The 16,639-nt window shown below is 34.6% G+C and overlaps 1 protein-coding gene and 1 pseudogene across 2 annotated transcripts; both read right to left on the bottom strand.

Annotated features, from left to right (window-relative positions):
* Positions 1-293: 293 nt before the first annotated feature.
* Positions 294-4,805, bottom strand: LOC145620558 (putative polygalacturonase At1g80170). The gene is made up of 9 exons (XM_081675251.1): positions 4,531-4,805; positions 3,090-3,218; positions 2,782-2,952; positions 2,658-2,678; positions 2,301-2,508; positions 1,806-1,887; positions 1,607-1,715; positions 1,303-1,419; positions 294-844 (listed from the first exon to the last, which is right to left on the bottom strand). The coding sequence occupies exons 1-9, from the start codon at positions 4,756-4,758 to the stop codon at positions 566-568; spliced, it is 1,344 nt and encodes a 447-aa protein (XP_081531377.1). The 5' UTR covers positions 4,759-4,805; the 3' UTR covers positions 294-565.
* Positions 4,806-6,499: 1,694 nt separating this feature from the next.
* On the bottom strand, positions 6,500-15,136 carry LOC145619142 (ferrochelatase-2, chloroplastic-like; annotated as a pseudogene). The gene is made up of 11 exons (XR_014108098.1): positions 14,903-15,136; positions 14,730-14,805; positions 13,128-13,452; positions 11,979-12,126; positions 11,727-11,824; positions 10,667-10,770; positions 10,433-10,559; positions 8,856-9,008; positions 8,531-8,631; positions 8,229-8,430; positions 6,500-7,018 (listed from the first exon to the last, which is right to left on the bottom strand). The product of XR_014108098.1 is annotated as a ferrochelatase-2, chloroplastic-like (transcript).
* Between the last annotated feature and the right edge of the window lie 1,503 nt (positions 15,137-16,639).

Below are 16,639 nucleotides of genomic sequence, written 5' to 3'. Positions count from 1 at the left end.
GAGCAAGCTTCTCCCCTCAACTCAAGAGCATATGAAGTTTTAAAATGACCTTTCCTTCATCGCTTTACATTAACTTAATACTAATTATTACTTCGTATATGATAATAAGCAAAACTATTGTTTACAGGCTTAAAATTTCCTTTCTGAATACAATTATTGATTTATAGTTCACTTCTATTACGTGCTTAGTCAATGTCAAAACATTCCTAGTAGAAGAAAGCAAATGGAAATTTGCAGGGAATTTGATCTTGCGGCTAACATGTTTGATCAACTACATTAGGAGACGATTGCTTTGCAGGTTGCAGCCATATATAGCCATCAAAAATGCATTTCAATGTTCTATTTCATGCAGTACATATATTCAGAGTAGACTGCTACTATGTTCAGGTTACATATATTTTACACAAAATAAGTACAACCCAATCCACAAACTTTTTAAAGCGACGATGATAAGCAGTCTGCACTCTGCAATTTCCTATCGGAGGAAAGAGCTCATGAGTCATGACATTGCAGAAGTGGCAACCCCGTTATCTCATTATTTGACATAAGATGATATCTTCCATGGTCAAATTGAATAATGAAGGGCGTTGAGAGTTGGTTTTTGCTTGATCATGCTTCTGCTGGTTGGAAAGCAAGGGGAAGGATACACAAACCCAGAACTCGAACCTTGGGCTTGCCAACAAAATGCTGTTGTGATTCCTGTGTAACTTATGAGCTGGATGTCCTTCAAATATAACCCTTGGCAAGGACTGCTATCACTGCAAGCAAATCTTATCGCTTCCTCTGACCCTGAAGTCCCTTTGATGCCCACAAATGATATTTTACCAACATGTACTGCTGATGTCTGCAGGTAAATGAAATAATACTCCGATTATTCAAAATCAAGCCAGGGGGAAACTATCACTGTTTTGTGTTTTGGACATGGAGGGTTGAGAGTTTTGGACATGGAGGGAAAACAAGAGAAGATTGTTTTAAGCAATTTCCGTACTTATGCTTGTTAACATCTGAGAGAACTAGGGAGGAAAGCCAGTGAAGAAAAGGATAGGAGGATCAAGAAGCAGGCCGACCCTCATAATCTCATACTGTTAATATTTCCCAATAAACTAAATACGTTCAGTATATTTCTGGCATTCTAGCTAAAACATATTAATGATATAACATGCTATATGCACTACATCAAAATGAAAACATATGAAGAGCATGTGTTCGAATAGAGTACAACTTGAAACAAACTTGCACCTGAAAAATACACCAATATGTTAAAGGAACAAAATTTGCAAAATTACAAGAAGTATGTATTACCTGATTTTTACATGGCTTTGGAGAATCACAATAATACTGATCAATTATAATCGGATTAGAGACATTTTCCATCCACACATTTCGGAAAGTAATCCTTGTCACATATCCAGCACCTCCCTGTCACAAAGGACATCTTTCATTACAGTGGGAGGATCTTAATTGGGTTGTTTATGTTAAATACGGAGTACATAGATTATTTGGTTACAAGCTCCATTGCAGTAATTTTTTATTTAATTTTTTTATTGTACATTATTGTTCTTGTCCTGTGTGAAGAAGCTAAAAACTATATCACATAAACCATTACCTGCCAGGTTTTAATTCTTACACCATTCTGAGTATTAGATAGGTATGCCCCATCAACCATAACATCATCCACCTCTGCCCATTCATGCTGTTTTCCTAAGCTTCCAATACTATTGGAAATTTCAAAGAATGAGCCAATATTTCGGGGTGGACAAGAGACTGATCAGAATAAATGTAACACAAAATGGTATTGTCAATACCTTATGCCATGTCCTGGGCCACAAAAAAGACCTGTGATTACAATTTTTGAGGAATTGCTCACAATAGAGATACAATCATCACCTGCAAAAGAAATGGAGTTTGGTGAATGAGAAAATAACACAAATTATGTAAGCCACAGTTAATGTTTTGCAATGCTCTTCTTATCTCAAAGGACAACTTATTTGCATAAATTATTCATCTAAAGTTCCTATTCATATGACAAAAAACTAAAAATTAATTATTAAATGCAACAGGTCATTCCTTCACTCGCCACATTTATGGATCAAACCAGCAAATGATGCAGGCAGACCAGATACAAAATCCAGCATGTCACTAATTGGTTACCCCATCATAATAATCGAAAAAACTAAGAACCCATGTTTTTGCTGACAGCAGCTAGCCAAGTATTCATGTAGGCATACCAATATGGAGCTATCACTTTATCACAGCAAATTTGGAAAAACGGTAAGAACACCAATAGAAAAGTAACTAACCCGTTCTAATGTTACTATTAATGACTTTCACATCAGAAGAGGCACTAATGTGGATTCCATCAGTATTGGGGCTTTCAGCAGGTGCTGTTAGTGTGACGTTGGAAACCACAACACTACGACTATTGGTAAACGTCAGATGTGTTTGTTGACTGTCAACAATACTGATATTTCGAATTTTTAATTTCTTGCACCTGTGAAAAATAACAGCCTGCAGCATGATTGTTCAGCCAATCTAAAGATTACAAAAACTACATCAATCTCTAAGAAGTACGAAGTAACCTATAAGAGCCACAAGTATGATTCAAGGAGTGTCAAGAAGAACATATTCTTATGGCTCGAGCAAGTAGCAGAACTTACAGTGGGAGCATGATGGCAAGGCTGCGAAAATCAACAGGCAAAAACATATAAAGAAGATTAGATGCATCATTAAACAACATTTCAAAAGACAGGAAAGAAGATCATGGACATAAGAACAGCATACCATTGTCTTATTAGTCTTGCAGGATCTAGCCCACCATATCTCACCCATACCATTTATTGTCCCTCCACCTTCTAGAGTTAGTTTCTTTACACCGTGAAAATAAAGCCATTTTCGAGGGTTCAAACCAAGCCATATTTCAGGATCTTTAGGAGCAATAATTGCTCCAAGAATCTGTTGAAAGACACAAGTGAAAATGTGTTTTAAAACAAAAAGGCTTAGTTTCCCACTACTATAATGGTAATCTATCCTTGAGTTGGAAAAAAGATGAAGTCCATTAAGACAGGACAGGAAACAGCATCACAACATACCCTTAGAGTCACCTCAGCTCGACACCCAGCAAAATTTATTGGCTGCACCAAATAAGTAAATCCCTCTGGAATTATTACTGTTGATCGCTGAGATGAAGAACATGCCACTTTCCATGCTTTTCTGAAGGCCTGCAACGAGGTAAGGCATTTGATGTATCTGACAACCGATTTAGCAGACCAAGTATTTATTGGCAAAGAAAAGTTTCAACTGCTTAATCCTATTTCCACCACTGAAAATCTGATTGTCGAAGGAGATGGAAAGAATACCGAAACAAGAATCTTAATTCACAACAAATGCTAACAAGTAGCTAGTGAGACCTAACTTCAGTTACTCTATCTTCCTGGACATGACACAGGATGTAATTTTATTAAAATATCATCCATTTTATGACATACTCTTCTCAATGATAAGGAAATCCCCAACGAGAGGATTCTCCTACATCCGACAATCCACTAAACACCAGAACATGTCATATGGCTTATTTTGGTATGACGTCATAAGGTTACAATAACAATTAACAAGATAGTATACAATTTTGGAATAAAACACCTAAAAGTGTATGTCATAGTGAGTAATAGATCACCCCCATATATGCTATTTTCTTCATTAATCCTCTTAGTAATCTCACCAACAGGCCGTTAATAAACCTATAATCATATATTAAGGCTCTCCATCTAGGCCATTGTCCCATTCAATCCAAAAAAACAAAAAATTACCCTCTGCCCACGGCACCAAGGATTATTAGATTTCTTGTTTCCAACCTAAGATGATAACATATAGCACATATAGTACTGCAGTAGACACTTCAAAGTTGAATAAAGAACAAAGGGAAATCCTCCCATATCCAAGCCTTAAATCAAGCTATTCTAAACCCAGTGGACTCCCATTCCTCGAATACGAGCATATGAGTAACTTAGCCAGTCACAATGTCACACACGAGTACATTATTGCAATAAGACATTCCACATTCAGACATTCAACTTCAAGAACAATCCTAAGTTCCTGAAATGACTTATAATGGGATCCCCCAAAATGTACATAGACATACTTTTTAATTTTCCAAACTTACCTAAAATTCATCAGTATCACTTCATTTAGTAAGCTTGATGCTAACAATATCATCATGATCATTATTACACATTCACACCCCACCATCTTCCTCTACTTGAACGTCTTAATCTCATAAGTGGGGTCGGCTGCATTAACCAACACGAGGACTTCCCAGTCTGTCACCCATCCTAGTACTACTCTCAATCATTGTGGCTAAGCGACAAAGTTTTACACTAGCTGTCACACCCAAAAAAAAAAAAAAAAAAAAAAAAGAGCAAGAACAACAGATACATTGGAGGTGAAATCGAATAAATAAAGCAAACAAAATGTAAAATCCATAAATTTCACATTTTTCTAAAAAAGAGGGTAAATGGGTATTAATAATTATACCTCAGTATCATCATGAAGGCCATCACCAACAGCACCATATGCAGTAACATGAAGAACAAACCCTTCTTTTCTGGGTGTCCTGTTTCTTGAAAACCCAGAATGTGGGAGCTCAATTAAAGACTCAATTTCCACTGAACTTGTAAAATGACTCAAATCCAACAACACAATTATAATAAGATTAATAACTAACAATGTATTACTATTTTTAAAATTATTGGGAAGTTTCATTTGCCAAATTTGGAAATAATCGAAGCTAGTTAATGGTATCCGTTACTTTTTTTTTTTTTTTTTTTTTTTTTTTTTAGGAAGGAAGAAGATTGAAAGATTTAAGATTGAAAGAAGCCGACAACAAATCAAATGACGTGGAAACTTTTTTTTTTTTTTTTCTATAAACAAATCAAATGATTTAAGATGATTTTATTATTTTTAGATTTAGTAAATCTTTGCGGGATGTAATTCTATCTAATCAAATTTTATGTTTAATGATAAATAGCGGTTCGAAAAAAAAAATTAATTTAGGAGATATGTAAGTTTACAAATACTAATCCCAATCTAAAACAATGTTTAAAAGTTAGTCATCAAACAAGTTTTATATGGAGTATAATTCTAATGAATTCTAATATGGCTCAAACTTGATTTTTGAACTACTATAAAAATAAGACAACATGTACATCTTGTATTAATTTTTTTGGTATTAAATTTTTTTTATATTAATTTTTTTTGTTGTTTGGTAGAGTAGTTCGTTGATGTATGTTTTATCTGATGGAGGCGAACAGAAAGAATTCGACTATTGATAATCAAAATTATACCGAACTTGAATGGAGTGTTGTAAATATTTTATGCAACATGAAAAGGCAGGTGGGAGAAGAAGAAAAGCAAAATATACCGAATGTGAATCAAGTGTTGCAAAAACTTTATGCGACATGAAAAGGCTAGTGGAAGAAGAAGAAAGCAAGTCCATAAAATCCAATTCATCATCTCATCCATCGTCTTCTCCCCCTTCATCAGCTACAAAAACGTCATAAAGTCGCCATAAAAGATTTCTCCATTAAGTCGCAATTGCGTTCACTTTTAGAACCCTTTTTTTTTTTGAAACACACTTTTAGAAGTTTTTGTTTTTATATATTAGGAAATAAATTTTTTGTTTTTCTTGTTCTTATTTTTGTTTAGAGTTAAGAAGTTTATATTTTGCAAGTCATTGAAAGTCTCGTATGGATTTAGAAGTCAGTTTTAGAATATCTAGTAGAATACTATCTCCGTTTCACAATAGATGTAATGTTTTTACTATTTTTTTTTTTTTTTTTTTTGAGAAATGTTTTTACTATATATCAATTTACATGTTATTGTTGAATTAGTCTCAATATATATTTTCAAAAATTAATTTTTAAACTTCTTTTAAAAAAAAAACTAGTTTTAGGCCCGGGCGATGCCTGAGTTAACGCATTATTTCTATAATACAAATCTTTATCAATATTTATTTTTTATTAAATGATAGCTTAGTGGTTAACATGTTAGAGTTTAAACTTAGTATGTGTTTATTTTATTATCATACCTCTTTTCATAGCACTTTTTAATGGTTTACTTTCACTTGCTATACGGAGTATGAATTGTATGATTCAAGTAAAAAAGTTATGTTCACCAGAATCGCAATTAGGTATTACTAATTTATTTTTGAATTTGTTCATAGAACATTGAAAAACCAACTATTAATATCCTTAATTAATTTTTGTCTAATTATGGTCGATGAATTGAACCCTATCAAATGTATCTTATGAAAAATTAGATTAGAGGACTACGGCTTAAAAAAAATGTACAATATTTCAATTATCATTATGACATTATCAAGCAAGTAAGAAAGAATAAAATACTACGTAATAAGATTGCTTAAAACCATAGAACATTCAATATAAATCACGAATAGGTAAATAAAGTACTAAAGATAAGAAAAGGTTCGAGCTAACAAGTTAAATACGAGGTGTCTAATACAAAGTACTCTGTATATATACTCGCCTTTACTAAATGTGGATTCAAAAACACTGATTAAGGTAAGAGATGTGGCGTATGCTAACTAGTATATATGCTTCGAAATCCCATAGCAAGGGGCTATAAGGGATGCACAGTTGTATCTGAGTACAACATATTTTTACAAGATATATTGATCATAGTACCTATTTTGTGGAGGAAGGGGCAGTTTAGAAAATCCAAATTAAAGTTTAAACAACTTAAAGTGGAAAGGAGGCAAAATTAAGATGTACATTTCCATTTACTGAAACAACGGTAATATACCCCATTGATGCAGAAAGCCTTGCCCTGTGGTAACCTCGAGCACCAAAAGAACCAGCACGGCTAGCATAGCTGCTCTTCCATTCCAAGTTTCAGCACTCTTAGTCCAACCCCATTCCCAAACTGTCACTGGAGGAGGTAGCTCTCTGCGTTGTGAGTCGTAAGTTGCCAAAAGCTCTTCTACACTGCCTAGTGGAACGAGAGACTGCATAATACAAATCCTTTGTTTTAGATAATCTATAGAGCTAACCCATGCTTAAAGCTAATAGTCTACTATCAGTCTACCACTTATATACTTAGAGTCTCCGGCCACCAAAAGACATAAAAAACGAGAGCAGGAAAGTTGGCAGACCCTAAGATACTCATTTGCCTCAACCTGCCACTTATATACTTGGAGTTGGGCATTAAGGGAGAATATCAAAACTAAGATACTCATCTGCCTCAACCTCAACATGCCCCTTTGCCAGTTTAAGCATGATAATTTAGGTAGGGTGAGTCAATCTGTTCAATTTCAGTTTAGGTTAGGAACGGTCAAAATTTTGGTAGGGTCTATTGCCAATTTGCTTATCATAAACAATCAATCAACTTGTAATCATTTACATTATCAGTCTGGGTCGGTTTAAGATGGATTAGTTTCGATTTGGATCAAACTGAGTTACCTGCTTTTGGGTATGGTGCGGGTCTAGCTCAGGCTATTTCAGGTTGGGTAGTTTCCAAGTTTTATAACTACTTACAGTAACCAAGGAGTTTGTGGTAGAGTGAGCTGAAGAAACATTGCAGCCCACTACAGGAAATAAATACTCCATATCCATGCAGGACATGTTTGGTTGTTCAATTGGCTATACCTATATGGCTATATATTATGAGTCGTAATAGTTTGTTTTGTATCAAGATACAATGCCAACATTTCATGCCATAAAAATGCAATTGGTCATACAACACTGAAGACAAATACTGCTCACATAGGAATCACAAAGAGAGATCCTACTTCTATTAATATAACCTCAAACAAAAAAGCTACTGTTCTTGCAATCACATCCAAATTATAGAGCCCTTGTCAAATGCTTGATTTCTTTAATACTTAGCCTTTTTAGAAGTTTATCAATGCACCTTGAACTTCCTACATAGACCTATCCTTGGCACTGTATTATGTTCTTGTTTGCTAAAAAATTTGTCTTTTGCAATTGTATGTCTAGTATGTACTTGGTTCTGAGTCTGACCAGGTCTTATTTGGTCAGTTTTGAAAGCTGTTTTGAAACCAGCACAAAGTTTAGTCTTCTATACTGGATGAATTATATACTGATAGCCCCGATCTCAAAATAAGAACATACTTAATGCAATTTTACAAGATATCCTCTAAGAAAAAGTGTTAAACAGATAAACAGGTGTACATAATAGAAAACTTATATTCATACCTGTCGTGCTTCAAGATTTGACACTGCCATTGCCCCCACATAGGGAAGGCTTTCAATAACAGCATCAGCCAGATCTGAAATAAATGTTGGTTCACATCCTAGGGCAGGAACACGTCCCCAGTTTTCTATACCTGATTCTAGAGCTAATTCCTTGTACTCCACATCAATTTCTTCCAAAGTTTCAATATGCTCACTAACAAAACTGATGAAGTTCTTTACGCAATTAGTAATTATAAAATCTGTTGATTGTCTCCAAACAAAAACATTCATGGATGGATTGATTTATAAGGAAATGGAAGTACCTGATTGGGACGGCAAGAAGACTTTTCACGCCTTTCTTTCCAAGGTCAATAATAGTATCATCTGTATAGGGCTTCAACCATTCTACAGGTCCAACCCTACTCTGTACAAAGATTCCAAAGTAATTCAAATCATCAACAGTGATAATGGGCATTTAAAGTTATAAGTGAAAATAAAATGGTAAGCACAATGTGCAAAAACAACCTTCCCCCAGAACCCCCACAAACACATACCATGCGAGCATAATTAATGCATCGTACAAAGCATAAAAACATAGAAAGGAAGTTTACAAATGTAAAAGAACCAGAGAGCATTTGAATTCAATACCTGGTAAGCAAGAGTGAAGGAATTGTAAATCTTTCTCTTTTCTAATTCTTCCATAATCAGGTCAACACATTCTTCCATCTCAGCCTTGTATGGGTCACCAGCTTCTTCAACATAAGCTAACGGCACACCATGAGCACTAAAGAATATCACAACCTGTCACATACGATCAGTTATATACAATAGCAAGAAATTAAATTGAAGCTTTGCATTGAACAAAAATTTGATCACAGAATCCTGGCTTCCTGGGATCCGTGTTTCGGATGCTTGCAACACTCCTAAAATAGAAATATCTCAATACTTAATACTTGAAACACAGCCCAAAATAGAAATTTTTTATACACAACACTACCCATACTTACCAGCCTAATATTATATGACTACCCCACTCCCCCGTCCCCCCTCTATATTAAATTACTTAATTAGCCCATTGCTTCATACCCATCCCCATCCAGCAACTTTTCCTCTCATTCTCCTCAATTCCTTCCCTTACCCATTCCCAACACCAGGCCCATAACCAGTAGACCACTCACCACAATTCCAACCCCAACCCACCATCAACCTCACCTTTAACCACGATGTCGTAACAGATGCAAGAAAGAGTGAAGAACAACAACAAGAACACATATATAAATGAGTTTCACTAACAGAGTGTTAGCTACATCCATGAGCATGCCACAAAAGTTTTATTGAGAATATTACATAAATACATTACAGAATAGACTACAACATAATATAGAGTATATATAGTACTCCCAGAACAAAAACCACCACCACCTTTACAAACCGACCAACACAAACACTATCAATCGCCACCTTCACATAAACCACCATCACCACTATCATCAAAACCACCACCACCGTCAGATCTGCAAAACTATAACACCCCCACCTATCAGGCTATGCCATCAATCCATCATCATCACCAATCCTTCATATTAACAGCCCCTACTACCGAAACCACCCTCTCCACAAAAATATATATCCCCAATGTCATCACCACCCCACCCTCAGCACAACTTCCATAATTTCCTTTTTAGAGAGGCATATCTTCTTTCCAATGACAAAAAGAATGGCGGTGGTGATAATGATGGCAGCTGTGGCGTTTGTGAATGTGGGTTAAGAATTTGGGGAGGAAGGTGGATTGGTGGTTTTGTAGTGGTCAAGTGTGTCATGTGCTCCTCCTACACCGATCGGTTTACATACTCTATCACGCCCCCTCACATGAGAGCCATGGACCTCCCCATAAGGGATGGATGAGATTTGAACTCATGACCTTTATGTCAAATTGGCTCTAATGCCATGATAGAGGACCAACTCAACCAAAAACCTAAGCTTATGTTTGAAGCTCAGGATTAGTTTATATACTCTGCCATTGAGGTCACCAACTAGAGTTTCTCCTTTAGTTACAAAACAAAAGGGGAAAAAAAAGGATGAATGACTTTCATAACAAATATTTTATATAGGCAGAGCTTGTCCTATTCAGAAGAGTAGTCAATTGAAATTTCAATACCAACCAAAATTGAAATTAAGGTCAGCACATAAAGGCCTAATGCATAAAATAACTAAAAATAGCTCACCTCTTTTGGATTGTTGAACTTCTTCAGTTCTTTTTCAATCAAATCACCCATGGCCTTAATATATCCATCTCGCTGATACCAGGAAGGAATGACTGTGTGCTGCATGTTGACAAGGTAATCATCCTCCCTGCAATAAAGATTTTTTGAATCAGAACTTATAATAATTTAAACTAAGCCCACATACAGAAATATGTTTATAAATAAATATATAAATAAACTAAAGTAAGTTTATACCGGAATATACTTTCCAGAAGTCTCAAGCTTGAACCGCTGGTCGATATTGAGAATTGTGGGTAAAGAGGAAGCACAACAAGCTTTGTGATGCCATCTCGTTTTATCTATGCAATCAAAGAAAGAAAGCATATGAGCAGGATTCTGTACTTACCCTGAATTAAACACAATAATTTGAAAGAATCAATCATAACATTCAAGAATCCTCTATCACTCAGGTATTCTCGTTGTGTCCTTTAATACGCAATGTCATTGCAGCTAAGCCAAAAATTGACAGTCAAATAAACTGAAAAAAAACATCAAGATCTGGCTTTTGAAAACATCATCTACAGAAGATCCATTTTTCTGAAAACATCACTTCAGAAGATCCATGTCAATCCTTCTATAAATTTGTCCTTGGATTTCCTAGAGATAGACATAGGATCACAATACTGTTGAATTTACTATCTTACCAAAGATCCAAATTCCTAAACAGTGTTACCAAATTTGCCCCCCCCCCCCCCCCCCAAAAAAAAAAAAAAAAAAAAAAAAAATCCCCGCGAACTAAACACAGGTGTATTACACTAGCGAATTGATAATTTTGGCCCAATGTAACAAATTCAGTACCGAATCTCATGTTGGAAAATTAGGTAGCACTGCTTTTTTTAACACCATCTTTCAAAAAAATGAGAGACAAACTGTACAAAACATTACTAAAGCTCACAGTGACTACTCTCATCTGCTCAAATAGGTAGCCTCGTCATTCCTTCAAAACAATGGACTTTATATGTAAGGTTAGTAGACTAGAAAGAGAGCTTATTAGTATTTGCATACTTACTATCTACTAAAATAAGGAAACTCCATAATGAAACCTGCCTCAAAATTTATTAGAGATCTTACCAATGATAATAACAAAGCTGTCACTGATTTCTATTGTATTACAGACTTACAGTATCACTTTATGCCTTAGCTATTACACTTGTATCTATATCTAGGCAAGAATTATGTCTAGCAACAAGTAATAAAGTAACGAAAATAAAGCCACTTAATCAGTCAATTAGTCTAATTGCAACTCAAGCCATACCTCCTCAATTGCCTCTTCAGTAAACGGATGCCAATAACGCATACCAACATACACAGTTGCAGGAACATTTTTTGCATAAAGAGCCTTCTGTAACTCTTCTGCCTGGAAGAAGGTAAACAACATATTACAGTTCCATGAAATCCCAACTTGTTTGCGTCAGACACATAAGGGCTGAAAAAAAACCATTGCTGCCAGTCTGCCACTTTAACTCAGTTATATGAAAGCAAACATTTATAACAATGAGACAGTAACATGCCTGTGCATCTGTGATCTTCCGAAGTGGAGAACCACCGCCAATTGAAGCATAACCTTCTTTGCTCTTGGGAGCCCTTGAAACAGAAATAAATTGAGCAAGGGGCTTCTGAAGAAATCGGAACAATCTAGGCAGTCTAATGATGTCCTGTTCAATGTCTTTGGTCAGGAAACTAACAAAACTACAAATATTTGAAATAAATTGTCATAATAAAATGACAGAAAAATCTTATCAAAAACTTCAAATAAAAGCCAATACACATACTAAAAGGGAACAAAAAAAAAATTTGTGGAAGTAATGTCATGCAAGCCATATGCAGCAATTTTCCAAAGTGGCCTTGCATATACTGACTTGCTGACCCTTCTGTAACTTCGCTAACACCCTTCCCCACCCCCCCCCCCCCCCCTTCCCTCTTGATTTTTCACATTTAGTCTAATTCCAAAATATCCTATATGTATGACCAGCAACTAGAAATATCTATAATTCTATATATGCATCAGCTTAGTGATGGTGAGCAATAAACAGCTAGCCATAAACCTAGCATTTAAAAACCTTTTTTCAACTAGTGGATCTTTCATGTTTGAAACCTCTTTAAGAGATGTTGCTGTACAAGTTTACACAATTTTGAATAATACTAGAGCCAATCTTCCACTTGTTTCCTTCTCTTTAACATCATTATGTTTGTTATTTCCTTAACGTACATATTCCAGATTTCCAGCACCAACTCCTTGCCCTTCATAAGGCAGAACAGACAACACGCAAAATAATTCTACTTAAGTAGTCATCTTCTTTGGTCTTAAGTTCTCCAATATAGTTAATTTACATTCACGAACTGGTCTTCTAGAATTATTGCAACTGATGTATCATTATAGTGTAGGACAGACAGACAAGTGGCTCAATCTGGCCCATCAAATCAACAGTTGTACAACAAATGTATGTACAAAATGCTACTGACAAAGAATCAATCAGAGACTCAAAGCCTCAGAGGTATGAACTAATTTCAGCAAATGACATCATTAGAGTGAAATGCATCATAAAAGTTTTAGCTTTAACTGTTTGCGGTATGAACACAATCAACAGTAGCAAAAACCAGAAACGTCCATGTAATCACAAATCATACTGAAAAAGTGAAAAAGAGCGTTACATACCGGATCTGCAAAAAGGTTGTACAAGAAAGGTTGCACATCGTCCAAAGTCTCTGGTCCTCCAAGATTTAGCAACAATACTCCAATTTTCTCCTCACCCACAGAAGGTGTTGTAGACACATCAGGAGTTTCAGATGTCAGTAATGCTCTAACTGGAAGTGAATTTATTTTGAATGATTGACATGTTATAGATTCTTCTTTGGACCAACCAAAGAAACATTTCCCTACTATCAAGTACTTTGATGTATTGGCATGAGCATTGTTCTCCATTGACACTCCTGCACAACGATATATCTTTTGAGAAGTACCGATCTCCTGTGGCAATAACCTAACAGAGAAAACATAAATCAGCTATTGGTACGGTATAATGTCATCATTGCTAGTCAAAGTAGTGCTGCATGACAGATGATGACTATTACTGAATTCGACATAATTGGCATTATTTCATGAGAGAAGAGGCAATAATAGCCTACATTACATATTTACATTATAGTATATTGCTAGTTACTTTAAGTTACAAGCGCAAGCAGTAACTGGCTAACTTCTCCAACCAAATTTAGGCTGTTTTCACTCCATTTAAAACCTAGGAATGATTTTGTGTTTACAACACTACACTGTGACTCAAATTACTAAATCTACTTGATTTAACATAGTACATTATTTACTCTCAACTGCAAGTGTAGGGCATAGATGTGTGTCCAAGACCTAAGTTTGGACTATACTAAAGACATATTTTCATGCTTTTGGCCTTATTTGGGAATCAAATATGACAGAGTTTGGAGTAATTGGTACATACTTCACATACTTGAGCAATAATGAAAAATCTAGAATCAAATATCAAATTTTGCAGCAACAAACTAGATCCTAGATTTTTGCCTTCATCGTATGAATTTTTAGCAAAAGTTATTAACTTTTTGACATTAAATCTTTTAGAAGTAGATCCATTTGATCAGTACAGCATTTATATATCTTCCATATATCTCCCACAAGCACATGAATCACTTGTAATTCTTTCATCTCGCGCTTCTAAGATTCGGGACTAGTGTCTAAGATGGGTATTAATTCCCAAATATTAGAAAATGTCCTCGTTTTCATCTGAATTTTTTTTGAACTAAGTCACCTCCAACATGCCATATAAATTTTTCAGCCAATCAATTAATCAATATTTAAAAGCCCTTTACTTTCTAATGAACTCCACTAAAACAGTATTTTGCATTAGGGACAGTGAAAGTAAGTTACATTTATAATCTAAAGGTCACCCACAAAGTACTTTGGGCATGGATGTTAGCTAGCCTAACTTGTAAAGGCTTCCAAGTAGCGCCCAGAGATCGAATCTTGTCTACATCATTGCCATGTTATCCTCTATAGGATTCTCTTTCTTCCTAACACATGAATGCTAATCCTAAATGAGATGCAAAATTTTGCAAAAAGCTAATCACACCAAATTCAAGCATATTAATACAACTAAATTCCATTACCACTAATTTTAAAAATTCCACAAAATTAATCAACCAAAAATCAAAGTTTATTTTATACAAGTAATAATTTAGTAACACATGCAAAACAAAAACATAAACTATAAATCAAACTTCAAAATTGAAATACCGGCAACAACATGAAAGAACGGATGTACGGCTCTTAGACAAATGCATCACATCATCACCATTAGAAACCCTCAAACCTACAAAATCAGCACAAAAAACCCACAAAAATAACAGAAAAATCAACCAAAAAAACAACAAAATCAAGCAAAATTATAACAAAAAACAAGAAATTACCAGTAAATCGAGCAGATTGTAAAGTAGAAATTGCACTACCAATTGCCATTTTCAGAGCTCAAAATTGAGGAAAAAAAGGGTCAAAATTCAGCGCCGCATTTAGAGAGAGAAAGAGTAGAGAGAGAAAGTAAAAGTGAGAGAGTGAGAGTTACAGAACAGAGAAGAGGAGAGCAGCAGATTACAGGTATGCTGAAAATGAGTATAGCCCACACTTCAACAGTGGCATTATCCGTCATACCTGAATATTTATTTATTGTAAAATTATAAAATATGGTGGAAATTTCTGCAAGAATATGGTTCATACGTGTGACATGGATGATGTCCACGTCATCATCTTTGAAAAGACTTGGGATTTTTTTAATGGGTGTTATATTTTATAATTTTGTTTAATCCAATCAAGAGTCAAAGATATTCTTATTCTTAAAGAATAAAAAGTCAAAAGATTTTCTCATAAGACACTGGTGACAATCAGGTTGTCTGATTTGGGTTTGGATTCAAGTTAGTGACTTGCGAATTTATTGTCCATTCTAAATATAGGCACGAAAATTTAAAACAATGATATGAGTAAGTGCATTCGTTTCTAGAAAGAAAGAAAAAAAATAAAATAAAATAAACATATTTCTTTGGATTTTAATATGTGTAGAATGAGATGAAAAGCACATTTGGGTTAATGAAAAAGAGCCCATTTAGGTGGTCATCTTAAAATCCTAGCCTAGGAGAATTCTATAAATAGAACTCACCTCTCATTTGAGGCATATAGAAAATCTAAAGAAAAACCTTTTTATACAAAAAAAAAAAAACTCTCTAACTCAAATTAAACTCAATTTTGTGTTACAATTTTTTAGACTTAAATTTTGTGTTACAATTTTTTGATAAACTTAATGGGACAATTATTACTTTTTATTTCGTTCTCTAAGTTTCAAAATATGTAGAATCAATGGGCAATTGTGTCAAATCTGCTTCCAAATCCTACAAGACTTAGTTGCGTCAAATCTACAAAACCTGTCTTGATGTGGCATTTGTTGCGATTAGTTTTTAGGTGTCAGGAGATAACATTAAAAAAAACACAAAAACACAAAAACAAAACTTCGTATAAAATCAATAATTCTCGCCTAGAATAATCACAAAGAGTTCATTTCCTCTTTATATGGATTAAACATCGCACATAGACGTTGCAATATCCAGCAAATTATTTTTAAACGAAAACTGAGTAGCAATTTATTAAGCACCAATGAGCTGGATTTGTTTTCAAATATACTTTCCATCCTTTTATCTCATCAAGCTTTCAACTTTTTCAATTAAAATTCGAAACATGAGTAACATTAGTACTCCCTTAGAAAATATAGAGAGTAATCTACATGATACAATATTGCGTCATATACTTTCTCTTTTACCAACAAAGTCTATAGCTAAGACTTCTGTATTGTCAAAAAGATAGAAGAAAGTATGGACTCACGTCTATGCACTTGACTTTAATGAGATACCAGAATATTATCATACATCAATGCCTTCGTTGTGTGACAAGGTAAAAATTTGTTACAATTAATATGATAAACTATCAAAACTGAAGTCTTGTAAGACTGGAAATAATTATTTCTTTATATTTTTAATTTGAATCTAATCTACCATAGTGATAATAAAACAAATTATCTCTGATATATTGTTCTCGAAATTTGAAATGATTTAATTTAATGTGAATCGCAACCAAATGCATTTAGAGACATGTTTTAATGTCTC

The sequence above is a fragment of the Chenopodium album genome, chromosome 27 (genome assembly GCF_948465745.1).
Source record: "Chenopodium album chromosome 27, dcCheAlbu1.1, whole genome shotgun sequence".
Lineage (NCBI taxonomy): Eukaryota > Viridiplantae > Streptophyta > Magnoliopsida > Caryophyllales > Amaranthaceae > Chenopodium > Chenopodium album.
This window is presented reverse-complemented; position numbering and strand designations above follow the sequence as displayed.